Here is a 27973-nt window from a genome sequence, read left to right on the forward strand (position 1 = left end):
ACACAAGRAGGAGGTAATTAAGCCATTTGATTCAGGTGTTTTGTACCTGTGGCACATCAAAAAACTGCAGGACAGCGGCCCTTCAGGACTGGAGTTTGACACCCCTGAACTAAATGATTCTGTTCATTTCAAAAACTCTTACCGTGAATCCAGCTTCCTTGAATAAAAACCAAGTCTTTGGCAACACAACACAATCTTCCTGCTAATCTTACAAAAAAAAAAAAAAAAAACAACAACTTACCAATGAAATAATTAGGAACAAGTGTACAAAAGAGTCTCTTCTGATTCCCCTGTGTTTCAGCATGGTTCAGGATACATTTTCTTTTCATAAAATATTTTATTCATACAATCATGTCTTTAACTATAGCAACATTACCATTTCATTTTGAGTGTCAAGATATCAGTCGCACATCACCTCATAGGAACAACGGTATATAAACAAATGCAGAAACAAAATTATTCTCTATGCGCCTGAGTCCGTCTCTCATTTTGTCATCTGGGGATCATTCTGTACACCTCGTCGGCCTTTCCATCAATAATGAGCCAATGGGAGTATTRCTGGTCCTGTCAGGACGTGTGATTGGTTGAGCTGAGCAGCAGTCGGTCCGTCCTCATGCCGGCCCGTTCACAGCTTGCTCTGAGGAGACAGAGTTCCTGTCCAGCCTAGGAGGAGGACACACGTCGGTTACATGGACAACTTGGTTCACAACACTGACAGTTCACTACTACTGGTTGCAGCAATGGAAAAACAACAACAACAAMAAAAACAACAAAATGCCCTATTAAATATTAAATWTTTTCCACATTACATTAGTATTTGTTAAAATCCTTTATGGTCATCCTTGAACAGAGTAATGTGAGAGATTCCATCACTTGAATCTCTCACCGTTAAAATTAATGTTACATAATCCAAAATGCCCAAAAATGTCAGAAAAACACTCAGGCAGTTGTAGGGCGTCCTAATTGTCTTTCATCAAGCAGAGCAGCTAAAACCATCCAGATCGTGAGGTCAATCTTACTTGGTGTCCTCCATGTTGGACATTTCTTTTAGAGGTCCATTGGGAAGCTCCACCGCGGGCCGACACTTCTCACTGGCGACAAAAACACAAGTGAAGTCAGTGGTATTAAACGACTGCTGAATCTGAATGTGAACACCTCATGGTTGAGTCAAACGATAGCTGCTGAAAAGAGACTTTAGAGGTTCTGTTAGGATGTTATTAGCAGTGTTGTGGTCAAGACCACCTAACCCGAGACCGAGACAAGACCAAGACTTTTAGGGTTCGAGACCAAGTCAAGACCAAGACCAATGGAAGTCGAGACCGAGTCGAGACCAAGACCAKCGGCCCGCGCTAACTGACGCAACAAAATGAGAAATATGATCAAAATTACTTCTCAAATTGATCTGAAAGATCCATATTCCCATAAAAACACCTAGATATTAAATACTTAATAAATCTAACCAATATTAAAAGCAGAACAAAGTTTGTTCTTCTATCTCTGTGCTACAATCTGCTGCGGTCTTGTGTCATCCCTAAAAACATAACGCCCTGGGCGGCCATATTGCTCATGTCAGAAACCAYCACTGTCTGCACCATTAAACATAGCAACTGAGGCAATGCCCTGACGGTAAATAACGCCCAACTATGAACACTGACCAAGGAGCAACAAGCAAGAAGTAACCAACCACAAGGAGCTCACCGTGACTGTTCTCACCCTCTCTCCCGCTATATGAAGTCAGGTAGTCCGACACCATGGCACACATTAATTACAGCTGCCACCTTGCTGCTGTGCAGAGCTACGCAGGTGTGTTAGAATCATGGCAGCAAAGCAGCAAAACGCAAAGAACTTTTCATAGTTCTGAGATGAGCAAAGCTGTTGGATGCAGGTAAAGTTACTAAAAAATGACTAGCTAATATCCATACAGCACCTTAAACTTAACAAGTAGCTTGTAGGCTACTGGTGTTGTTGTCTATGTTCAGCTATGATTCATTTTGCCCCCAAAAAAGTTGATTCCCCCCCTTGTTCGTCTGGAGCCGGGGCTAAGTAGAACAGGGAGTCTCAAAGAATCCACCCCACCACATGTTCAACCAGACAGCTATTTGTAAGCCATAGAAAAAGTTTGGAAACCACTGGGGGGCCCAGGAGAAAAAGTCTGGGAACCACTGCTTTAAATACACTTTGAAACCATGACAACGCATGTATATCTATACAGTTATCATTGAAAACAATTTAATGACTTATTTTCATCATAACTTGTGGCGTATGGTGAACTGACAACTCCTCTGACGGTCGGACTTATTAATGCGCAGACATGATACTCACTGCATGTATGCTATTCTGACAGTATATGGTAATCTGATAGAAYGGCTCTCAGTGACACTCAAGTCCCATCTTCTAAGTAAAGAGCTGTTCAAAAAAATCTGACTGTTCCTGAATGTYACRTCACTATATTGCAGACTTTTGGTCACAGCGTTGWCCCATATATGCGACAAGTCAGTCAACACCTCCCCACAATAATTCAGCGCAGTGAGTGGCTTTTTTTCATCACAAATGCTTATGTGTCTCTGTACAGCTAGCTTTGCTAACATCACATCAACGGAGCTTACCTCTCTTTTAGCTTCTTTTCTAAGTGACGAAAAAAGTTAGACGTAGTCCCAACCGTCTGAAAGCGAAGCGCTGCTGAGTTAGCTGTGGCCATCGGATTTCTTATGATTTATGCAGCGTTATTCTATTACTGACTATTTGACAGACATCTTCTGCCGCTCAGAGGTAGCCACTGCGCATGTCTTGGAGCGCCACGTGCGAGTGAAAGGTGGAGAGGGAGGAGCAACAGAAACACGCAATTGCTTGGATTTTAATTGGTGCTTTTTGATCCACTGAAAACAAAGATGTTAACAAATAAACTGGACAGTATGCTGTTCGTTTAGTGATATTTTCCACATTTGCGGTCTTGAAATAAAATGCACAGTCCTCAGCACCCGAGACCGAGACAAGACCGAGACCAAATGCGGTCGAGTCAGAGACGAGACCAAGACCTATTTCGAGTACTACAACACTGGTTATTAGCAGGCAATATTCTACTTATGGTGGAGAACTGCAGGGACAAAGAACTTTCTAATTGTAGCAGGTTGGAGTAGCTCTCTTCATTTCATTCTGAAACATTGCTTTTTGGACAGTTGTCCCCTGTGGTTGGGATGCTGTGCAGCTGTATGGATTTTTGCTCAGAGTTTTTTTCCTTTTGGTTCGTTCTGATGCATAAACAGGATGAAAAACGTTGGTTCTGCTCTATAATTGGAAGCTCTGGACAAAAAAGATTCTTCATTAAATGACAAACCCGGAATCCTCTTCATCAGTGTTACACAACAACAAAGTGTCTGCAGCCGGAGGTGTCTTCAAGACTGTTGTAATACAAACTGCTGCAGGAAAGCCTTCCTGCTCACAGCCATCACCATCTACAAGCTGGAACCTTTGCATTGTGGAATGTTTTTGGTTCATCTATAGATCTGATGCACAAGGGACATCAGCAAAAATCAGCAATGGCTGATCAACAAATCAGCATGGTCTAAATATCCACCACTATCCTGTGTTGCTCTGCTGTGAGAGACTGACCAAGTTTGCAGGTAACAATTGTCACYACACTGTTGTCAACCCAGTGACTTTCTTGCTATATTGATCAATATTTCAGACAAAAAAAAATTGTATCAGATAAAATCAGAATTGGCAGGTCAGACTTTTTAAAGATCAGTGGATTGGCCAGAAAATTGCAGTCGGTGCAGCCCTGGTGTAGGGTTAGGCACGCACTGGTAATGGAYAGGGTAAGGCTAAAGAAGTAATTGGAACTCAATGCAAAGTCCTTGTGAAGATAGAAAGACATTCTGCGTCTGTGTGTCTGTGTGGCCTGACCCTGTGTTTGGAGAGCTGGCTGAAGTTAAGCTGTTCCCGGTCGACTCGGTGCACTCCAGCAGCAGGAAGGCCTCTGAAGGACCCAGCTTCTCTTCATCACTGAAATAGACAGGTAGCAGCGCAAGTCACCAGGCAGCTCCAGCACAGAAACACACAATACAGCCACATGTGAAACCAGATGCATGCTGAACTGACAGAACACAGTAAAACAAAGAATGATGTATGGAAATGGAAAGACTCTAGGGACATTCAAATGTACAGCAAATGGAGAAAGTAGGTCGTTTTCAAACGTTTGGTTCTGATACTTTGTTGACTTGTGAAACTCCATAGCAAACAGCACACATGGAGATCATTTTAGACACGGATTGGACCGAAACAGGTTGGATCAGCCGACAGTCTTGCTTCATCTCAGAGAACCACCAAAGATCTTGATGAGGACTCAATCAAAGCAAAACACCAACAAACATCCAGATCTAAAGCAGAGCTAGCGGTAGAAGATGAGCAGTGCTGGGCGGGTGGAGCAAAGGCTGAAGCAGGAATGTTCCACATAGAACCGCAAGTTCATCCACCCCTCTGCATACAGCCACACTGAGCTTCAACATATGGGAATAGATATTAATAACATGCGCAAAAATCATTTCTAAAACCTAAATTTATGCTTCTCTGCCAACTCMMACAACTGTTAATTTAATGTGATGGTAACCATGGCAACCTGCATCTCCAGAGCCAGAAGTGGCTATTTGGAMCTTCTACAATGGCTATTAGGCTACTGTAGCCTGAAGTGAGCCAATTCCGATTTTTTTTGTGTCAACGTGACCTGTATCTGATCTTTTCATGACAGTCTGAACAACACAGGCCAGATTTTTGTTTTTGTGTGTCCCAAGTCACTTGGGTATCTGATACGTATCCGACCTTTTCAAATGTGACCCAATGACCTTGATCGTCAGTGATACTCGACAAATGTCTCTATTCTGTGCCCTGATACGCGCAAGCAGGAAGAAAAACAACAAGCTGTGCTCCATCGATAGCGTCCATGTTTACTTCTGCAAGCACCTAGCACTTCTTTTTATGATGGTTGGTAAAACACTCAGGCTCTCCATGTGTGACGTTGTAGTGCCCTTTACTGCACATGTGGGACACTTTCAGGTTGTTTGCAGTTCACACTGGAGATCACATACAGGTCGCATATATTTGGAAGTGTGAACAACCACACCAAAAAAAAAAAAAATGATTTGATTTAAAAAAAAAAAAAAAAAAAAATCTGAATTGGGTCACTTAGACTACATTCACACTGCTGGCCGAAGTAACTTCGTAATGTTTTCACATGTGGACAGTGACTGACCATCAGCAGACCTACAGCTACCTGTATAACTAGCAAGGTCACAGTATCAACATGGCTCACCAGCTGTAGAGCAGACAGACCCAGAACGGGAGAAACCAAGTTAAAGGACTTCCACCTATTAGCACTAGCTACTGGTGCTCCTGCTGCTGAACAAAAAGCCAACTAAAAAAAAAGAACCAAAACACTTGGACACAGTTTTGCTAGAAACACATGCAGAATGGAGATTATGAGAAAACAGAGTTCAAAGCAAAAATAAAGACTGGGAAAGACAAGTTGGTGGTTGACGTGACAACAAGACTACATTACGGCTGCAGGCTCGTCTCTGATTGGCTGTACATACCGATAAGATTTCAACACTCTGAAGACCACACCCACAACGCAGAGCAAGAGAGAGAGGGGAAGCTCAGACTGAGTGTTGTTCATTAAATTACATCACACTGTGGTTTACTGAGACAGAAGACAGCTTCAACAACAGGACAGTGGGACAGAGGACTGGCAGCTGGATAACTACTAACTGGCCCTCATCCGTGTGCAGCAGGCTTTCCCCTACCAGAGTGTGTTTTAATAATCTGCTTCCATTTCTAATTACTAGAGATGCACCCAGATGACCGGCCCTCACTGGAAAGATAAACCTCTTTCTGATTTCAGGATGGTCCACAGTGACACCTCAACACTACTCTTCAGTGTGGATGTCGTCACTGTGGGGAAAAACACGGAGCTCTCTTCAGTAACGGCGAGATGTTTCAAAATGATAGGAAGTTTGTAGAACAGGAAGTGGTTATTCCTCCTGCAGCCACTGAACCTCAACAGGGAGGACCAGCAGACTGAACTTGTGTTTACAAACACAAAGAGTCAAAGGTCATGTGTCAGGGAACATGCAGGTTAGCAGACGCATGCAGCCTTTTGGAAATCTCAGAATTGGAACTACCTACTTTAGTAATGCTAACTGCTAATTATGATTATGTGGGATGCTAAAGGCTGTTTCAGTTCTTAATTATTTTGTCTTTAGCTCAAAATAAAAGTAAGATGACCTGCAGAGCTGTGTAATGCACATGCTGTCACATCACCTCTGCTTCTCATATGAATGATCAATCAACACATCATAATTTAGCTTCAATAAATTAATAGTCTAATACAAGTGTCATATAAGCTTTGTCATCTCAAATATTAAGCTGACAGCTGCTATGAATGAATGAATTCAGCAGAAAAATTTGGAGTATCATATGAAATGTAACGCTGTTAAGATTTGGAGACGTGTAAAAAAGCTATCGTCTGTCATAAAAGAGTAAAAGAGACAGGTTGTAATTTTATTTATTGATACTGATCTCCAATAACCTGGAAAATTTTATTTTATTCGTTATCTTATGTGTCTATAACTGGGTTTCCATTATAAATAAATGCAAAACACTTTGCTGATATTTCAGTATCATAAAAAAAGGAAAATTGCTATGTTTCCACTGAATATAACTAAGTGTTTTCACATGTCATGTCATTATAAATCACGGCAGAGACAGATGTAAACAGCTACCGTATTTTCCACACTATAAGGCGCACCTAAAAACCTTCAATTTCCTCAAAAGCCGACAGTGCGTCTTATAATCCGGTGTGCTTTATATATGGACCAATATTGAGCCACAACAGGTCTAGCAACTATGATAAGCAGCCGCTGACTTAATTTTCTCCCGTAGAAGAAGAAGCGCGCAGTGCATGCTGGGATAGTTGTCAGAACACTGGTTTGTAATCTATTAATAAAGTTTGACTGACCTACCTACCTACCGACCGTCTAGAATTAGGTCGTTTGCAGGTCATTAGCACCACGTTCTCTACGAACATGCTGTGCGCGAATGGAGAAGGTGACCATTGTCCGGCCATGCCCCGGTCCAGTCACGGAAGGCTCTCCTCGCCGACTGGAGTCGGACTGTTTTGTTGACATTCCGTTTAGTCCATCTAGTGGATGCATAACGTAACTCCAGCCTCTACTGTAGCATCTATTCTATGCGCCTTATAATCCGGTGCACCTTGTAGTGCGGAAAATACGGTACCTRACATATATTCATATTATATATGGATGATAATTCAGCCATGCCCATCATCCATCAGAGGAGATGTCACCGTCTTATTGGAGTAGCTACATATGCAGAATTTGGGGGAAATTTTAGTTGGACATTTTTTATATAACAGTTATAGATTGAAAATATTCAAAAGACAAAACTTTTTAGGAACTGTGTGATGCTGTGAGAGCTCTGGTGGAGCCAGCTGCTCATAGTCTGAAAAAAATGAACAAATAATCATCTTCCTATTCCTGTCATCTACTTCCAATGTTATGCCAGTAGTAACATCTGGCTGTGGGTCATGTGACTCGTGTAATGTGAAAAAAGTGTTTTGTAAAATACATCTATTTTGGTACGGCTGAAAAAGTCACCTCATCCTAGCGCAAAAAAACTTTGTTGCAAAAAAAATTGTTTTTCCAAAATTGGTGTTTCCATGATGTAAATGTATTTTTGTAATTCTTTTATGGTCTATGAACACACAGATAGAGGTACATCTCTGTAACCTTTTGCAATACCTTTGAAAAACTTAGTTTTGCTTTCCAATAAGCATTTTGTAATTACAAGTTAATTTAGAATTTTTTCAAAAAGAGAAAATATATTTTGAATGAAATCAGTATCTGTGGGGCGTCACAAAATCTCTATTGGTGCATCTCTATTAATTTAGATGGATTAGAAAAATAAAATGTGTTCATGGTGGAAGAAATTAAAACATTAGGATGCATTCTTAAATAATAACCTCTTTTCAGACTGCTTAATGACAACATAATCCTGATACAGTGATCCCTTGTTTTTYGCGGGAGTTGCATTCCGAAAATAACCTGCGATAAGTGAAATCCGTGAAGTAGTTACCTTTAGTTTTTACAATTATTATACAGCATAATTAAATACTCTACATTGAAACCAAAGAACAAAACTTGTTTTCAGGTCAGCGGATGTGCACGTTCATCAATCGGGCCTTAATGTGATCCGGAGTCATGGCCACAGTTGTTTTCCAGCAGGCATTCAAAGTTTTCAGCTTTCGTCTCCTGAATAGCCAATCTGTATTACTTATATTTAAATACCGTAACGTTATTGGCACACAGGTAGAGAAGGAGCTCGGAGACTGTTTAGCCAATCAGGATGCAGAACACAATGCACTGTGAAAAAAACTGCACAAAAAAATCCACAAAGCAGCGAGACCGCGAAAGGTGAACYGCGTTATAGCGAGGGATCACTGTAATTGTCAAGAAGAACTGGGAAATGCAGTTAGAATTATATGTGCACACACAGTTGATACATTTTGCCTTTATTCAAAAAAAGTGAAAACGTTGATATAAGGGTTTTTATAATTCAAAAGGACATGTAGCTAGGCCTGTCGCGATAAACGATAAATCAATTAATCGGACGATAAATTAAACCTATTGACCTCATTTTAATTATCGTCTCTTCCTGCCTTTTCTTCTTTATGTTGATGACATTGAATGAAAAAAGGCTCAGCTCCGGTGCTCTCCACTGACCCTCCCTTCCTCATTTCCTTAGTCTAATGTCCAGCGCACATTACACGAGTTGTCGGCCCATTTTCAAACCCTGAGAGACACATTAGCCACAGAAATCCTAGGTATAACAGTTTGATCGGGTTTGTCGTGCCGTGTGATGTCCAGCCACATGGGCACAAAATAATGGCTACAAGTCCAGTTAACTAATTTTAAAATCAGGCATTAATCAATGCTTTACTAGAATCTACCTGTGATGCATGTGACTAGAGTCAGCGTAAAGTCCTGACTGAATGAAAATCATTATAACCTATTTCTGTCACGTTAACGAAGAACAGCTGAAAACTTACCGGGTTTATCAACTGAGGTAGCAATTTGGCTCCAACTCTTCCCCTTGTCATTTCTATATTCTTTTCACGAAATGTTGAATAAACATTAATGATACCACAAATTATCTCCAATGTTTGCTGGTCTTCAGATTGCTGTTTGGGATTCCCCTCTGTAATTTCCCCTCAGAAAGCACGGAGGAGAATCCGCGCTTTCTGATTGGCTACCTGTCACATTCAACGGGCAGCGTTAAGCTCCCAGACAGGGAAAACCCCTGATTTAGATCGGAGCGGCCACGACGATCTACCGTAACACACCACACACTGCAGGATGATCGGTTACGAAATCACCAGTGACAATCTTAGATCGGCCAACGATCTAAGATTTATTTCCACTTTGGCTTTATGTTGTTTAGTTTTTATTCAAGTATGTTTTTTGTTAATGGAGACTGAGGATCCATTTTATTTTTGCTTGTTTTATTTAGTTTATCAGTTCCAGTGTTACATGTTCTTTTGGAAATAAGGTGCATCTATCAGGAAATCGCATGTATTAGTCATTTCCATTAAATCGGTGTCAAAAGGTCTTGAAACAATATTATTGTTTATCGCAATAATTTTAGACAATTAATCGTCCAGCAAAATTTGTTATCGTGACAGGCCTACATGTAGCCACACTAGCTGAGCAGTATTAGTGTGTTGTAGTGGGTCAATATATTTAAAGAGATGAGGAGGCTATGTTATATGTAACATCATGATGTCACATGATGTCATGTTACATGACATYCCATCATTTTAGCCTCCATCACCAGAGGAAGCTACTGCAGTGTTTCTGGAAGCTTCTGTCAACAACATGTTGGTCTTGTTTGACAAGCATCAACAAAATAACTACCGTTAAGAATGTTCTCCCTGCCATTTAGTCAGGTATTAGAAGATGTAATGGTTGTGTGTATGCGTGTGTGCCTGGAAGGCGGACCTCTTGAAAACAGCTGTCTCAGTCTTGGCATCGACAGTGAGGCTGACGGTTTCCTTCATGGAGCCATTGATGACCGTCTCTGTGATGCTGCGCTGCTCCAAGCACGATGACTCGTCCGCCGCCGCCGCCCTGCCACAGTCTGTAGTCGAGGAGGACGAGGGCGGAGCCACGTCAGCGCCCAACCAACCATCACATTCTGGAGACGCAGCAGGAGCCAGTCAGCTTGGCTGGTTCCAATATCAGTTAACGAAGCAGGAGCAAACACTCTCTGACATCCACAACTCACCGTCAGGACGCATCGGCGCATTGACCCCCAGAGGGTCTATCGTTTCCACGCTGGTTTCCATAGCAACGGGAGAGTTGCACCTTAGAGGGTCTTTGGGACTGAAAAACAGACATTTCTGTTAAGAACTCTTCCATATTTGCAGGTGGTAAAGTGAGTGCTGCAGCCAGATGTGGAGCACAGCTGTCAGGCTGCCGTACCAGATGGGAGAGAAGCTGGAGAAGTCTGCCCAGCCCGTCTCAGCGCCAGGCGCTGCTGCGGCAGGAGACGAGTTCCAGGCCGCCTCTGAGGGAGCTGCTGTAGTAGAAGACAAAGGAGAGGATGCATCAGGGGTGCAGGGGCTGGAGGCTGCAGCTGCACCTGAACCCGTCTCCATGGGAACGTCGTCAAAGCTGGCCGTCCACACTGGCGCTTCAGACGGAAACACAATCAGTCAGACAGAGCAGGATGTGTCTGTGTAGCACTGATGCTAGCTAAAACTGTTAGGAAGTTACTGTTTACAGCATCAACGAAGGGAACAGAGCCAAACAACCCAACTCTGTGTGTGTGCTGCTACACCAACCTGTGTCCACCTCCATACGGTCATCAGAGCCGGGGTTACAGGGTTCAAACGGATCTCTCTTTGAGTCCTCTTCCTCCGAGTCTGTGCTCTCCTCACTGTCGGTGCTGCCTGAACTYCTGAACACACACACATGCACACACACACAGAGTCAGAAAACCACTGGAGCTACACACACAGGCTTACAGGCCACTTTTTGCTCGATCATCTGGAGGTGAGCTGATGAATGCTTCAGCCATCACATTGTGATGAGAACAATCACTCTTTCCCTCTGTTTAATCATAGAGTTGTTGCTTTTGAAGCTTAGCTAAAACTATTTTCAGACCAATGCCCCCCACTCCCTCCCGTCGCTGGCTCACCTCGGACGTCTCTGTGCCTCTGGAGCGAAGGTGACATCTTTTTCATTCCAGATGTCCTCTTCATCTGAACCAGCATCTTCAAACTGCTGGATTTTCTCCTTGCAGCGCGCCTCAAACAAGGCTATATTAGCCTGGGGAAACACACACACACTGCAGGGTTAGAACTAGGGTTGAAACGATTCCCCAAGTGATTCGAGTACCTCGATTATTAAAATTCCTCGAGGAAAATTTATCTGCCTCGAAGCCTCGTTAAATTATGTTTTATTATTTAGCGCACAGTGTTCCGGCCGGGACGTTATTTGCGTTCCGCCGCGTTCTCACTTCAGCCTGTGTTGTTGATGAAAGCTAAGTGTTAGCAGCAAAACGTCCAGTTTTCAAGTTCGGCCTTGGAGAATTTTACTGATTCATGATAACGTCTGGGTTTTTGTAGTTTTTCGGGGGACCAATATTATTTATACAGGTGAGCAGATAGACTGAACACTGCAGGCGGCTATGCTTTAGATGCATAGCTTTACTGAAAATACCGGAAAATAAATTTCATCCCGGTCGCAACAAATGGGTGGCAAAGAGCATCGTGACGTTACATACCTGGGAGATGCGTTTCTGTGTGTGACGAATGCAGACCGAGTCAAATCCCGTCGCTAACATGAACACAAACGCTATAAATGGCTGGGCGAGGTGAGAGTTCATCTATTGAACTGACAGAAGATGAATACATAAACCAAAAGCTGGAGAATAGAAATTTTTTTATAATAGCCTCCTCACAAATAGGCAGGCTATTTGTGAACCTGCCTCTTTATTATTACATTGAATTTCAGATTTTTGTATAACTTTTTTTCAGGATAACTTAAAGTGAGCTATTATTGTTACAAGTTAATTTTCTAAACTACAGAAAAGTAATTGCTAGGGAAGCTCAAATGTGGAAAAATTGGACTGATATTGATATGCGATAGTAATACTACTGTTATGTTAGATTTACCAATATTTTATTCCTAGTTAGAACCATTGCACATGCTCAGAAAGCTTTAGCAGCAGAACAGCATCAAGGGTTAAAGATAATGACTGTTACTGGGCTGCTGTAACAGTCATTATCTTTAATGACTGTTAAAGTTATTAAACTTTAACTTTAGTTTCTAAAACTAAAGTTAAAGAAAACTTTGGTTTTCTTTAACTGGAACAAACTAGAGGCATTTCGTGAATGAACCACAAGCAGTTCTGAAAGCTTGACTCAGATCTTTTCTTGACAACAATATTGCTTTAATTGTTTTCATTCATAACTTAGGATCAGACTCCAGCACAACCAATCTGTAGCTGTTAAGTACAGAAGTTGTCACGACAACACACGGGCTGCTGCCTGTGGAAATAAATGCAGACGCTGCACGCCTCAGTGTATGCATCAATTTTCAGGTGATGTAATCAAAAACATTTGTATTCCTTGGCCTTTGACCTGGTGTGAGATTAATATGAAGTGTGTATGTATTTACAGAAGTGTTTTCCTGTGTTACATGATGTACAGCATTTTGTGTTGTTGTTTTTGTAAGTGCTTTATAAATAAATTTGTTTTGGTAAAATTACCAGCAATAGTGTTTGCTGTAGTGAAGCAACACTTGACTGAAAGGAGAGACTCCAGTGACTTGCACGCTAATGTTAACATGACACGCATGCAATAAGGTGAGCATGTTGTTATTAAATAGAGCAGCATTCCAGTCATCAGTTGTGCTAGTTTCTGTCTGATCTGCTGGTTTCTGTCTCACAAAGAGAGAAAACACTGTTAAGCCTCCGGCTGCTCTGAAACATGACATATGTCTGTCATTTGGAATCCTCATTTTAGAAAAAACTGTTTTTGCTGTTCAGGCCATACACATGGTCTGAACACTGAGGACAGATATGGGTCACATATGGACCTGTGGTGTAAATATAGAATAAGACGTAGAAAAATTAAATCAAAAGCCTTTTTCTCTTAGACTCATTATAGATTTTACATATTTAGGATCAATATTTAGTACTTACACTTTCATTTGTATTCAGGGAAAAGTTGATGTCTGATATTCTATCAAATGGAATACTGCAAGATGAAGAAAAACATGAGTTTAGTTGTAGTTTTTAGGCATCGCCATGGTAACGCATTACAAAGTGTGTAAGCAGAAATTCAGGTTCAACATATGTGGATAAACTTGTTTCGTGCAGAACACCACCAGACGAAGAAACTTCCTGAATCACACAAGTGTCTGCACCAGGCAGCAGCAACTACAGAACTACTGCTGCTGCTTCCACTGATCACTGATAACCAATCAGTCTCACAGAAACATGAACCTCTGGCTACTCCACAATGGAAGGGAGAGAAAAATCACTTTACATGGACACCTAAATAATAATAGTGATTAAGGCTGCAAGTTATGGCAGAAACAAAGCTGCAAAAACTCCATAACTGAAGCAGTAATTTAATAAACTAGAGATAAAACTTTTTAAAACTGCAGTGGAAAGACGGTCCTGTTCTGTAGCAGTAAAAGCAGAGGTGTAAAGTTTAAGAGGTTTCAACTGCCTGGAATGGAGACTTTGTACCGATGTGTACAGTCAGGATTCAGGTTTCTGTGGAACCTATAAGCAACATGTCTGACTGTTCTCAAACACTTATTTGGATAAAATCTGCTTCAGACTGTGTGGGGGTTGTGGTTTCCAGACCTTCTGATACCGATCAGAAATCAGCTGATCTGGGATGTCAGAACATCCTGTGATGTTAGGCTGGTTATATTAGGACATTCATGTTTGATGGAATACAGAAATAAATAATGTTTGCATCCCTCCACAAAGATTCTGAATTAAGCAGAAAAGATGACCCAACATTTATTAAAATGGCAAACTGACATGATTGAGTTGGATCGGTGGAAAATCAGCCAGCCATCTGCATGTAAGAATCAACTTAAGTCAGAAACTAAATTCACTAAAACATGAATGCCATGAACGGTACGGTAACAAACTGCTTCCTGCACATGCTGGAGTTTTTACAGCTGGATGTTGGTTTCCACGGGAACTCACTTTTTAGGAGCTTGCAAATATATTGAGCAATATTTCTTTGAAAAAGTCACAAGATCTGAACTTTGTTTCTGACATATTTCTATTAATTTGGAGAGCATTTCACCAAATTGTCATTCATTTCTAAAGCCCCCACCAGCTTTTGAACTGTTGATTATGCTGAGCAGAAGACAGAAACAGACTTCAGGCAGATCTTCCCCGTCTGAAGAGAAGCAAGTGTTCCTAAAGCACCAATCAGCTGCCAGCTCTCCCCACAAGCCTTYATACCACTGCTTAGAATTACATGGACCCAAAGCAACTTCCCCTGATATGGGAAAATCAGGCTACAGACGGCAAAAGACAACAAGCTGAGGTGGATATGATTGGTTTTCCATGAACAGCTGAAGCTGCAGCCTTGTTACAGAGGAAGGAGAAATGGATGAATTTCAACCTACATTTTTCTAATTCAAATCTAAAATAAGTTAAAATGTTTTGTACTTGTGACAAATAAATTAATATAATAGTCAACAGTGCAGGAAAAAATTTAATCCACCAGCTTTATATTGGCTTTTGTGTCATAGACAGTTATACTAATGCAGGATGCATACTTACTCCACAACATCATCCTGGTCAGCAAACTCTTCGTCATTGAAGCCGAACTGCTCAATAAAATTGGACGTCATTTGTTGCATCTGATAATCAGAAAAGGCCTGGCAAGACCCAGGACCAACGATAATGATATAGTCTTGGCTCTACACACAGCTAGGCATTAGTTGCAGTACAAAACGTTACAAATGTATCACAATTCTGGTTAAAACACAAATGCACAATTCAACTATCTATTCCACCTGAAGCTGTTACTCTGAGTGGAGTGACTGGAAAGGCAGGTGATGCTTTGGAAATCATCTCAGCTCTGCAAGCAGGGGCTTCCTGATGCTGCAGTGTGCAGGCTGTTTTCTGATCAAACCTCAAGAATGACAACTTGCTTCCAAATAGATCTAAAAAAAAAAGATTTAAAAAAGGCTCTGATGTTTGAGGCTTCAGGCTGCATGATGCTGACCTTTCTACATGTAGAAAGGTCAGCAGCTCTTCATGCTGTGTGAGTTTAGGATGGACTAGAAATAAATGGGGTGTAATTTCCATGGAAGTGAAGGGTCAGTGTTTACCATGTTCAGCCAGTCAGAGCTTAGATGATTTCACAACAGAGAGCATCACCTTGTGTTTTCTGTTAGACATTACACACAGTCCTAAACAGGCGAGCATGTGACAATCCACATAGAAGTGAAGGACTTCTGGATGACATCACCAGCCTGGGCTTCATCTCAATATGTCTGAAATATCGGAATGTTTGAAATCTCTTCCTGATCACCAGGATTCTGTTTCATCCTTTCCTACAGCACCTTTCAACAGCAGGACAAAAGCTTCGAACCTCACCACTGTCCTTTCAACCGTGGAAGCAACTTTTGATCCAAAACCAAAGCTCAATAAGAGCCTAGCTTCATTCCAGCTGTTTCACTTGGAAACAGAACATTAGCCTGATGAACAGATCAGGAATAATCAGYTAAAAATCAAACACCAACGACCGGAGCAAGCAGCGGCACCGCTGAGCATTCAGAGCTGGGCTGCAACAACCCGGCTGAGATAAAAAACGGTTTCCAACAGCCTTGTTCCAACATCGATATCTGATATTCATATTGCTGTAATGGCAGATAACCAATATTTGTCATTATAATATATTTCAGTACTCTTTCAACAAATTGAAAAAAAAAWAAAAAACGTTCACAATGCTGACTTTACTGCGGCTTCTCTGCTTCAGGTAAACTTCCCACAATCCTTTGCTGCATCCCTATCACCATCACATGACCACACTCCTCTCTCCAGAAACAAATGSCAACAAGGAGGAAAGTTTTATTCATAGGACTGACCAAGTTCAAGCATCTTTATTTCAGGAAGATTAAGAAAAACTAAATTCCCTTGTGAATTAGATGAAGATGCGAAATCATTTTTATGGGAATTCATAATAAGTAAAAGCTGTCATTTTCACATCAAACATGGTCTGAACCTCCATCCAGCTTATGCAACATGCAGGCCTGTGTCGGCACCACAAGTCTGATCAACAGTACTGGAAGAAAAGCCTGTCGATAAAAAACGATGTGATCTGAGAATATTTCAGCCAGGAACATCAGTGTTGTGATTAAACAATGAGGCACATGCATTTATTTGACAATAAATCATTTCTAAATGAAATGTGAAAAACGGTTCCCACGGTTTCCCTSTATGATCCTGCCTGTCACACGGAGCCAAGCGGTCGGAGGCGATGCTGTGCTGCAGGGATTGTCACCGGCTCACCTGGCTGAAACTGTTCACAAATCTGTTTCACTCAACTGAAGAGGTCACAATCACACAATTAGTGGAAGCTTAGTTTCATTCAGTTCTAACCAATTTAAAGCAAAGCTAGTAGTGATTGAATTGTTACTGTTTTAAATGATTTTAAACTATTTCTGAAGAATTCAATCACCCAGGTCTGCATTGTGGCTACATTTGAGTGTCTTACTTGTTGAAGTGAAGAGTCCTGGTGAAAGCCACCATCTTTAAAGTCTACCTCATCATCGCTGGAAGAATGGATGTGATGAGTGTTCACCTAAAAACATAAAACAATAAGGCTCTGGTCACTTCATGACTGGAGACATGAAGGTAGAAGTAAAATCCCTCAGAGGCGCAGAATCACCAGGTCAACAGTGTTTCTTTTGTTTGTGTCAGCAAGCTGCCCAGAAATGAAGGCCTCCCAGTTCTCTCTGTCCTCTGTGGGAAGCTCTGGAACACACATCATAAGCAATACAAAGTAAAGTCAATCCCATCACCTCCATCAGCAACCATAAGGCTGTCAGATTTTTAAAAATTGCATCTAATTCTCATGATGTCTGAGAACTTAAAATCACACTGTAAAGCCCGTTTTCAATAAAAAGTCAATATTTACTGCCAATCACATTTAATAACACCACATTTTTAGGGGTTTATTGGCTCTAGTGGCCTTTATTTAATAGTGAATTGACAGGAAAGTGGGTAATGGGAGAAGGGGGAAAACATGCGGTAAAGGTCACCAGGTCAGTAATCAAACTTACGACAGCTTCATCCAGGACTAAGGCCTCATGCGAGTTGTGCTTAACCCCTGGGCCACCACAGCACACCAATAACACAAAAATGTATGTGTAGTGTGGTGTAGTAGTACAGCAGCACCCCATATATGGAGGTAATGGTCCTCCACATGACAGTCCAGAGACATTTACTGGCCGTCTTTGTCCTTCTCTCTCTGCTAGCCATCAATAAAAGCTCGAGTGCCAAAAAATTCTTTAAAAATCTCCAGATGAACCTAGGAGCACGAAGTAAAGTCCTGGTCCAGCTGTAAGCTACAATTGCTCACAAGACCTCAAGTAACTCTTCAGAATCTTTGCTCGATTTAACAAGTAAAACTGAGAAGTTTCAGCTGTATGAAGACTATGCAGCCATATTTAAATATAGTATCAATGCTAGTCATAAACACCACAACTAAAACCACTTCTTACCAGAGATGAGCCCCTGTATCTGTGGGCCATTAGGACCTTTGTCACTGTTATGAACAATGGAATTGGCTATTCTGGTCAGATGGCCCATGTAACCTCGTCGTCGACCGCCCTCTGATCTGAAACACACCAACAGCAGCAGAGTTATCAAACACCAACAGACCATTGTGCAAGCAGAACGCCTGTGGTGTCAAACAGGAAAAACCTACTGCTCTTTCTCATTGGAGCGCCAGGCATCTACGATTCTTTGGATCAACTGACAGGCTTGAAACAGCTGGAGGAGGAAAAAAACAGACATTGAGAAGAAATTATGAAAAACAACAACAAATGCACAGTGTGTCCAACAAGCAGGAAACAAGTCTAATCAAATTGTTAAAAGTAGCCCTCTGAAAAAAACAGAGAACTTTTATTGTTCAGATATGGGATGCCAGTTTCAACAGTATGTTTATATTAAGGACACAAAATGGCCAGATATCTTGATATTAATACTGCTGTTATACCAATAAGATATTTACTGATATTGTATTTTTTTCTAGACATGTAAAAGTGACCACACCGTCTACATTGCTTTTCTGCTTCAGGTAAACATCCCATAATTATCACTGGGATGATGGTAGCAGGAGTTTGTCCTGGAATCAGTGGGTCTCTGGTTCAATTCCACCTCCACCTGCCTCTGTCGTCATGTCCCACCTGCCAACCACCCGCCTGCTGGTGTTGGTCACAATCCAGTAGTGATTTCATTTAGAGCGTCTGAGTGGCATCACCATCTGTCACATGACCTGGCCAATTTGTTAAAAAGACCGATTTGTTAAAACATGACTAACATCGGCTGATAGTGATGCCGATATATTATGCATCGCTACTTTACTTCATTTATTATTAAAGATCTGAAACATTAGTTTCACTGTTTCTAATAGGAACTGACCCATTAGTTTGGTGGAAGATGTCGAAAGAAACTAAACCCAATAAAAATTCATTGGACACATCTACACACAGCTGTGAACATGCAAAATCTCTGCTTATGTTTTCCTTATTTAAGACATTTAATGTGGAACAATAGGAGAAAACAAGTGTATTCAGGATAGTAATCAGCTGAAGGCTTCCCGTCAGTAAGTGAGCCTTACATGTCTGATGAGGGCGCTCTCTGCTGCGCCGCCCTGCTCCTCGTCTGGCTGCGGCTCTGCTGGAGCTGGAGGCATAGCCAGAATCATTGCTGTGCAGATTTCCACCTGAATATGGAGGAAGTTGTTCCAAATGTATTTGAAATACATGTCCTGTTAAAAAGAACAAAAAGAAACAGACAAGCCGTTCAGCAATGAGGCCACTGTTGTATAAAGCACTGAACGAAGTGATGGAAACTTTACTGAAGACAACAAAGCTGCTGCTGGGTAAGCTCTCCTAAAACTGAGAGCTTAACACCTGCACTCTACAGTCAACTGTTGTAGTCTGTCATGCAAGATTCCATCTGGAAGGAGTTTCATAATAATCAGTGCATTAAAATAAAGTGACAGAATGGAATGGTGTAGTTAGGCCTGTCACAATAAACAATAAATAAATTAATCACATGATAAACCAAACAAACTCAATTTTCATTTACTTGATTTATTGTTTCTTTTTTCTCTTTCTACCAAAACTGGTCTTCAGTCTGCTGCTTTGGTCTCAACTATCCCTTTTTTGACAATTTTGTCTACAGAAACTTAATAATTCATTTTTGTTGTTGTTGTTTCGCTTTATTTTGGATATCTAAAATGTCTTTCAGTTTCAATGTTTAAATGTTCATTAGAATTTCAGTTTATTGATCTTTGAGAAAGTGTTCTTGCATTATTCTTCTCTTATTATTAATAATTCCCTCAAAACAATATCGTTTACCGCAATAAGTTCTGGGACAATATATCATCTGGCAAAATTTGACATTGTGACAGGCCTAGGTGTAGTAGCTGGTACTCACCAATATGACGCCCAGTGTGTTGAGGTTTATGAGTTCTGCAATGATGCTGTGAGTGTTGCACTGCAGCAGACTGGCCACCAGTCTGACCACATTGAGCCTGGTGTTGCCCACTGGTGGGTCCAGGACCCCCCACGTTGTCTTCAGCACATTCTTCTAATGATGGAGAGCAAACACTGTTCAGCATGTGCAACTACACTCAACGGTATGATCAACCTGATAGTCCAAACCCTTCAGGGTGAGGAAAAGGTTTTAACCTTTGGAGGTTCGAGCAGCAGCTGGTGGAAATCTTTGAGGCGGGGTCTCACAGCCTCCAGGATGCTGTGGTTGACTGAGAATGAGGGGTGGGACATCCCAGGAGGGCATTCCATGTGGCCCTCGAACCTACGGTGTGCAGCGGCAGATTTTATTCAACTGGCTGCCACACGACCATCACAGACACAAAGTCAACTTGAAGATATTGAACAGAACATACGCTGGTCTCCTGGTCTCAAACAATGTGAGCAGGATCTGGATGACACTGACTATAGCAGACTCATTTTTGTCCTTCTCAAAAATATTTGAGAGCAGCTGCTCCACCGTTTCCTGTCTGAGAAAGAAGAGGACCAACAGGGAGATGTGAGAGGTCTTGAGCTCACCAGAAACATCACAAGGAACTGAAAGTCTAAAACAGAGTGAAACAAGAACAAAGAAGAAAACATCTACCAAGAAGCAAATAAATGAATTTTAGGTCTTAAAACTTTACATGCTGATATAAAATATTTAAGGATGAAATGGAACCAATCTGGGTTTCCCTAGCAACCTAAAACTCTTTTCACATCATAGTGAAACAAACAAGCAGCTACAAACTCCCAGAATGAGTCACTTCATCCTTTTAGAAACTACTGAGAGCAAAGGCCCCGCTATGATGACATCATCAGATGGGCGTGGCTTACAGCTAGCCTTACCCTGCTGGGAACTTCCCCAGGGATGAGCTCAACATATTTAAGCATTAAAAGATTAGATCCATGAATTAGAAGGAAATGATAAAAACCACTGAGCAAACTCTGGTTCTGATGATCTGGGGTCTGAACATCAACTTTCATTAGAAGTGAAACTGGCAACCGAGTTAGCTGGTTGAACAGTGTGCAGAAAGAATCAAAGATTTTAATTAAAAAAAAATTTTTTTTTTCAAGTTTCACTTCAGCCTTTAATGTCATATTCACAGATCCATAAAGAGTTATCAACCAACAAAACAAGTTTAGTTTTATAAGATGCAAATGTAGCAGTATACTTCTCTAGCGTAGCCAGAAGAGGATCGGGCTCAGAGCAGCCCTGGACCTGAAACATCTGGTCTCTGCTCAATCTGATGATTTCACATAAAGACTGGGAGGCGTTGGAGTGTCTCTGTGTCGACAACAAAATCTAGTCAGTGTGAAGAAGAGGTCAAGTAAAGGCAAGGCCAAATTACTCTTAAAACACTCACATCTTCATCTTGAGAAGGCTGGACCATGTCAACCAACCTCTGAATCACTTTCTCCTCATTCAGCCACTGGAAGGCAAGACGGTAAACAGGGTGTTGCATTATTACACAAAAAAAAACTTAAGAGTTGCCTTCAGAGAAATAGATTAATATTACTGTTACAGATTTCTGACATTTGAATGAGAAAGACAGTGATGAATGTCAACAAAGCTTAGTGAGCATGGTGCAGTTACCCACATTAAGAACATCATGCCGTAGCTGCTGGGGTTCAATACATGTGAGCATTCTGAGCAGCAGGTCCATGATGGCAGATGTCCCGATGTGTTTGATCATCAGATCAACAAAGTCATCCCTCTTCCTTAGAAAATTCACTATCTGTTAAAAACAGAAGAGAAATCCAAAATGATACCACCAGGAGTCTGAAACTCTAAACAGAAAAAAGACATTCAGAGGATTTTTTTCAGTTATTCACATCTTAGTGTTGCTTCTAGAATAGCCACTGCTGTAACTAGGTACAGTATTTCATCCTGACTCAGAGTCCATGTGTTTCTCTGAGAGAGCATTGGGGCCACTGCTAAAGCTGGGACTTCTTTTTTAAATAGAAAGTACTCCAGGTCCAGAGTTACATGTGTGTACGCTTTGACCTCGTAAAGGTCCAGTCGATTACATCGCATGGTCTGGTTCTGCTGGATGTCACTTCCTGATAGAAATGACTGAGTTCTTTCCACTCTCACCACATTCTTGYTGAGAACGAGGGACAGCTGACAGCCAGTGACTCGATGCAATCAGCTGAGCTTCCTTTTACTAACTAGTACTAATGGTACTACTAGAGATGCTTCAGTCAGGTTTTATGCTGCCAATAGAGATACTGATCACTGATCATCGATACTAATCACATGTATTGGCTATTCATTGTTCCATTTTGTTATGTGATCTAGCAAAAGGAACCATTAAAACAAAATAAATAAATCACCTAATTTATACAAAAACGTGAAGAAAAAAATCTTTCAGGCACAATGTAACAGCCATGCAGTCAAAAGGACGACTGAAAAACCTGATATCAGTTACAATATTTAACAGACTGAAAACAGTAAGGCTCAACGACCTGAATTATACAGAAAGTCAAATAAATCTCACAACACTGCCTATACCAAATAATGTAAAGAAAAAAGAAAAATTCAGGTTACATTAAAATAAACTATCATAAATCTCCAAATGAAAACATGGCCAATGGTTTTGTGCATGAACAAACTGTTGCAGCTTGTTAAAGCTTGATTTACAGCACTAAGACCCGCCTCCTGGCTGTGATTGGTTGTTTCTGACTGAACGCTCTATTCCTGCAGATTACAGTCAGATTAACTGTCTCATGTTGGGTATTAAAAAAGTCACTATGTCGTATGTAAAAAAAAAAAAAAAAAAAAAAAAGCTTTTTATTTGAAAAATCCATTAGTGACATGCTGCAGCTTTAAGGATCTGCTGTCTGTGGAGCTCAAATGGCGGTTGTGTCTCAGTAGAGGCTGTCCAACAGTGACACGCGTTGGTCATCCAGTCACATAAACTTAATGCTCATTTTGCTCAGCCTACTGATTGACATGTTCACATTGGTGATTGTAAGGCACTTTAACTGCTCTGTCTTTAATTTACCACACTATGTTAAATATTTGTTTTTTAAATATCGTATTAAATTTGTTGTGCTGATGCATTTTGAAATCGAGGTATTTTTCCATCTCACAGCTTCACATCACTCTCACGGACAGCACAAAAGTCTCACACAACTTTGCTTAGGATTTCCTGCCACTCTTGCACAGCTTGAAGGAAAAAGGAGATCTGCTGCATAATGGTCATCTGCAGGCCGCCAAGCAGGACATGCATGTGGTCGGCAACAAAAGAGTGATTGGCAAACACCCAACATATACGTTTTCACAGAGATCGGCCGACAATGATCAATGGCCGACTGATCGGCACACCCCTAACAACTACTACTACAAATTTCCTCTGAGTATTTTCCCAGACGTACCTGTTCAGGCTTGCGTCCTATAAGAATAGACAGCACTTTGGAGAAAAAACTGGCTAGGAGGGGGTTCAGCGGTGGATCGTTCTTCAGGAAACCATACAGTTTCATCAGCAACATCTCATCTTCTCCCAGTCTGTCATTGATTTGGCTCACATCTGAGGTCAGCAGCTCGCATGATATGTTGGGATACCTGTGAGACAAATCTTCCCCTTTAGACTCATGACAAAGTTTTCTTTACTGATCGATTCATGCCGACAGTATTTCACTCCAAGAACAGCAACTCACAATCTCTATTGATGACTTCACTCACTTGTTTCAAATTATGTCTTCTACATTATAAACTCTCCAATGTTTTCAACAGAAAGATTAGAAAACATCAAAAACAGTGTTATTCGTTTTCCAGAAGGCAGTTCTGAACCATGCTCTTACTTGTATTTAACCTTTTCCTCTACATCAGCATTGGGCTCCTGTGTGATGAAGGTGACCAGGTCCTCCATGCACTGCGCTCTCAGGAGGAAATCCACCAGTTTGTGGTTCTGAGCCTTGCACTCCTGCAGGACGTCATCCTCATCCATGACTTCTGTCAGGGTCACGTCCTCCTTCTCCAGGAGTGTGTCAATGTGGGATGTGGTGTGGAGGTCAAATTTCCAAAACATGGTGGATCTAAAGACAGACCAGACTGAATTAGCTGAAAATGTCTACATAGCCGGCAGGTGTGTTTCTGTGTGTGACGAAGGTGCCAAARATCTGCTGCTCACACAGACACAAAAGCTATAAATGGCCTTACAAAGGATGTAATCATGTATTAAGTTGACTGAAAATGATTATGGAAACTGAAGACAAGAGTATTTTAAGCATTTATGTCAGTCTGCTGCTTTATTATCTTTACTATTAAATTTAATATAATTTCAGAATTTTGTGTGATTATTTTTCCAGGTTGCCTTAAAAACTTGCTATTTTTGTTACAGGATAATTTTCCAAGCTGCAGAAAATTGAGTAACACTTTATTTGAAGGGATGTGCATAAGACTGACACAACACTGATAAATATGACATGACAGCAGCTGTCATGAACACAAAGAAGTCTTCATGAATGTTTATGACTGTTGTCATAAAGTATCATTCTACACTTTTGATGCAAAGTTGCTTTAAAGGTCAATTAAAAGTGCCACATTTGCATTAAAGTGTCATTTACCAGTCTGTGTCAGTGTTACTTACCAATTAATGCATTTTCACTTCAAATAAAGTGTTACCGAAAATTGTTAGGGATTCACAAATATATTGATGTTATGGAAGAATTTACCAATCTTTTGTTTTATTATGTTTTTTATTAAATTACTTGATTATCAGAATAATCAATAGATTATTAAAATAATTGTCTACAACAGCCTATACTGAACAAAAGAATGATATYAAAACTGAGCTTGGCCCTCCTGAGAACAAAGGCTCTTCCTTTGTATGGTATGGACTTAAACTTCTGTCATCTTTCTCCTAAGCAGATTTACTTCAGACTGAATCTGACAGAAAGTAGGGGAAGCTGTCGCATGGCTTCTGTGATGGAACATCCACACTCCTTTAAAGGGAAATAAGAAATACCCAATTTCCATGGAAACACATGACACTTTGCCTTACTTTTTGGCCCTCGGTGTGACCTTTCTCCAGGTTTGTACTTCAGTCAACCCAGAAGGTTTCATTCCAGAAGTCTGAGTGATTATGTCCAAGGGAACATCACTTTACCGTTTCTACAAAGCTGCCTCTGTACTTCAATTTCTAATTCTTAAAAGCTTTTGGACATATATGAATTCTGACAGCCTCCTTGTAGTTCATGTCAATTTTGTTTTTTGGTGCCAGCTTATTCAAAAATAAAGAAGCTACTTTAAGTTAGTCAGGTTCTCATAACTAACTAAAATATATAGAGAATGACGTAAATCTGCTTCAGTCTTCATTGCATTGAATCGAACTGTTACCTTCATCCTTCAAGGAAAGCATCTACAAAAAAAATGTTTAACTCATCATCAGCTCAAAAACTTTGCAGCAACTCCTTTTACTGACCTGCTGTGTGTCAGGTCAGAAAAGTCACAGTCTGAGCTGACTACAAACCTTGGTGACTGTCACTATACTGATGTCACTTCACTGAGTAACATCTTGGACTGAGTCTTGTCTCTGTCTAAGTTGTGACACTGACAGTGCATGTACAGCTGCTACTCACTTATCAATATAAGGCTGTGGTCTAACTYTTGACTGTAACTATGTGAAACACAGCAGAAATTGAAGAGCCTGTTAGCTTGACTATACCATCCCACATCCACCAACAGAATGATCGTTAATAAATCTGAGCAGCTTTACAAGCGCAAGTAAGCTGGCAGGTCCAATGGTAACAACAAGACCTTATGGTGTGGATGCCCTTACTGTGAGGTAAGCCATGTTCAAATGCAGGCAGACTAAAGAAGCTGTTTAACAGATATTTCTGTTTTCTACCACATGATTTACATGTAGCAGTAAACAGCTATTAGCACTGCTTTTTTAGTAGGTCCTGGGTTTGAATCCCACCCTGTGGTATTTTTGTTCTCCCGTTTATCATCAGGTACTCTTGCTTCTGAGGCAATCAGCCACTCTAAACTGCCTTCAGGTATCAGCACATGCATGAAGCTGTCTGTCCTGTGTCGCCCGGTGATGGAGTGGCCACCTGTCCAGTGCACTGCCCTCTTCTGAACCAGTGACCAAAGTGCATCACAAATAAAATGCAATATTTGTTAAATTAATAGGCAAAAAAGGAACAAAGTTCTGACTGGTGCATCTCTAAGAAGTGTTAACTAGCACAGAGGTCACATAACGGTTCTGCCTACCTGTAAATATATCAGAGTCCAGACTATGGAGCTCAGGTTAAAAAGAGATTTGTCCTAGTCTTTGGAAGTTGTGGCCCATTCCAGGTGAGCCAGCTGGACGGTCAGAAGGACAGATGCAGGACAGGCCTAACAAAGCAATTCAGAAAAGAAGATATGGAATAAGAGTCAGATGGTAGACTCTGTTACTTCAACAAAATGATAAATTGGTTTTTATTAATCATATACAATTAATTAGTAATGGAAATTGATCATTAATTTCTCTGCCATCTACAGCATCTGGAAATTTTAAATCTTACTTGTTACTCTTGGAATCAGTAAAATAAAAGATTTTACCGGATCCAAAGTACTCAACAGAACAAATCCTCTCAGACAATTCTTTCAATGGTTTTATGAAGTGAACCAAAGCAAACCCAGACTTCTTGGCCGTACTCTAATCAAATTTTAACCAAACCTGTTTACGGGCGTACATGTTCTCAATCTGACTTGAAGCGAACAACATCCGCTTCACGTTAATTACCTACACCTAAACGGATCATCTCATTTCCCTTTTCAACCCCGAGACGAAGAATCAGCAGGATGATAACGCCGATATGTACATACAGGCAACAGCAGTCACAAATGAGGACCATTACTTACACTTCGCTGCCGCTAATGCAGTAGAAAGAGCAGCCAGTCATAGCAAAGTTTATATTTCTTATTAGTTTTGCTACATATTTCCGACATCTAGTATACGGTGCTAATGACAGAGTAACTTGCTGTAAAGCTAAATGAACCCAGTCGGTACAGTGAAAGTAAAACCGGCTCGTGCTAACAAGCTAGTGAAACTGACTACAGTATGCTAGCCTCTCCTAAATAAGGTAGAGGAAGAATGTCCAGTTAGCCGATGTCAGCGAGCTATGGGGCTTCCAAGTTAAAACATTTCATCTAATTACTTTTTCCGTATGCATGTTAATATTACTATGTGATGACGGTGCACCTGCATTTGTTAGAGCTGTGAAACATGATCTAATAATCCATAAGGTGATAAGACTGCAAAACATGTTTTTTGTTAGCCAGCCAACGATAGCCGGTTTTATGAAGGCTGCTGGCTAATCGTCTGTGAGGCAGCGAGTATACCTACCGACTAGCAGCTGGAAACGACAAATCTTGAGCATGTAGCTTATCCCGCCATTAGCCTTTGACCTTACCAGTACGAATCTAGAAATAATATTATATTCCAGAAAGGAAAATAATGTGTTCAAAAGTGATTCTAGCAGGCGCCAAAAGGTAGATCTTCGGACTGTACTTTTCAAGATGGCGGTTCCGCCAACTTCGACGACCCCCTCCCCCACTACAGCTGCAACGTTTGTCAGTATGTCAACCAATACAGCGACACGATTGGCCACATACCTCATCGCTCAAAGAAGGTCCCGAGCTTTCATTGGACGTGAATCTCGTTGCTTCCGGGCGTCATTTTATCGCAGTATTTAGATTCGGTGGCCTTGAAAATCGGTTTGTAAAGCTACTGTTTTCTGAATAGCAGAARTAATGAAAGAACAGAAGTAAAAAAAAATTGATTATGCGCATATTTCATGCTTGATGATCATTATTTGGACAGGTGCGTTTTTATATAAATAATGGCTCCGCCCATAGGTTTGTTTTGAATTTTCAACCAAACTGCACCGGATCTTAACCTAGAAGCCAAAGCTTAAATTAATAGCTTCTAGGTTAAAATCCCCTTGTAAATAAAATAAATAAGTGATATAAAACGGCTTCTTAAGCAATTTAAAGTCATCTATCTATCTATCTATCTATCTATCTATCTATCTATCTATCTATCTATCTATCTATCTATCTATCTATCTATCTATCTATCTATCTATCTATC

At 40.9% G+C, this 27973-nt stretch overlaps 1 protein-coding gene across 5 annotated transcripts; it reads right to left on the reverse strand.

Moving 5' to 3' along the window:
• Positions 1-317: 317 nt before the first annotated feature.
• Positions 318-27440, reverse strand: ppp6r3 (protein phosphatase 6, regulatory subunit 3). Of its 5 annotated transcripts, none has more exons than XM_008410923.2 (26): positions 27227-27440; positions 26107-26232; positions 23691-23924; positions 23265-23451; positions 21485-21622; positions 21251-21316; positions 21059-21171; positions 20261-20374; positions 20043-20169; positions 19789-19941; positions 18965-19114; positions 18050-18114; positions 17844-17959; positions 17009-17094; positions 16835-16921; positions 14893-14939; positions 13279-13333; positions 11269-11399; positions 10913-11028; positions 10551-10761; positions 10354-10451; positions 10068-10263; positions 5586-5603; positions 3904-4002; positions 1020-1091; positions 318-663 (listed from the first exon to the last, which is right to left on the reverse strand). In XM_008410923.2, the coding sequence occupies exons 3-26, from the start codon at positions 23915-23917 to the stop codon at positions 612-614; spliced, it is 2724 nt and encodes a 907-aa protein (XP_008409145.1). In that variant the 5' UTR covers positions 23918-23924; positions 26107-26232; positions 27227-27440; the 3' UTR covers positions 318-611. The 5 variants fall into 5 exon arrangements, with proteins under 5 accessions (XP_008409145.1, XP_008409147.1, XP_008409140.1 ...); XM_008410925.2 differs by having other exon boundaries at positions 10551-10647; positions 14893-14990; XM_008410918.2 differs by having other exon boundaries at positions 14893-14990.
• Between the last annotated feature and the right edge of the window lie 533 nt (positions 27441-27973).

The sequence above is a fragment of the Poecilia reticulata genome, linkage group LG6 (assembly GCF_000633615.1).
Source record: "Poecilia reticulata strain Guanapo linkage group LG6, Guppy_female_1.0+MT, whole genome shotgun sequence".
NCBI lineage: Eukaryota > Metazoa > Chordata > Actinopteri > Cyprinodontiformes > Poeciliidae > Poecilia > Poecilia reticulata.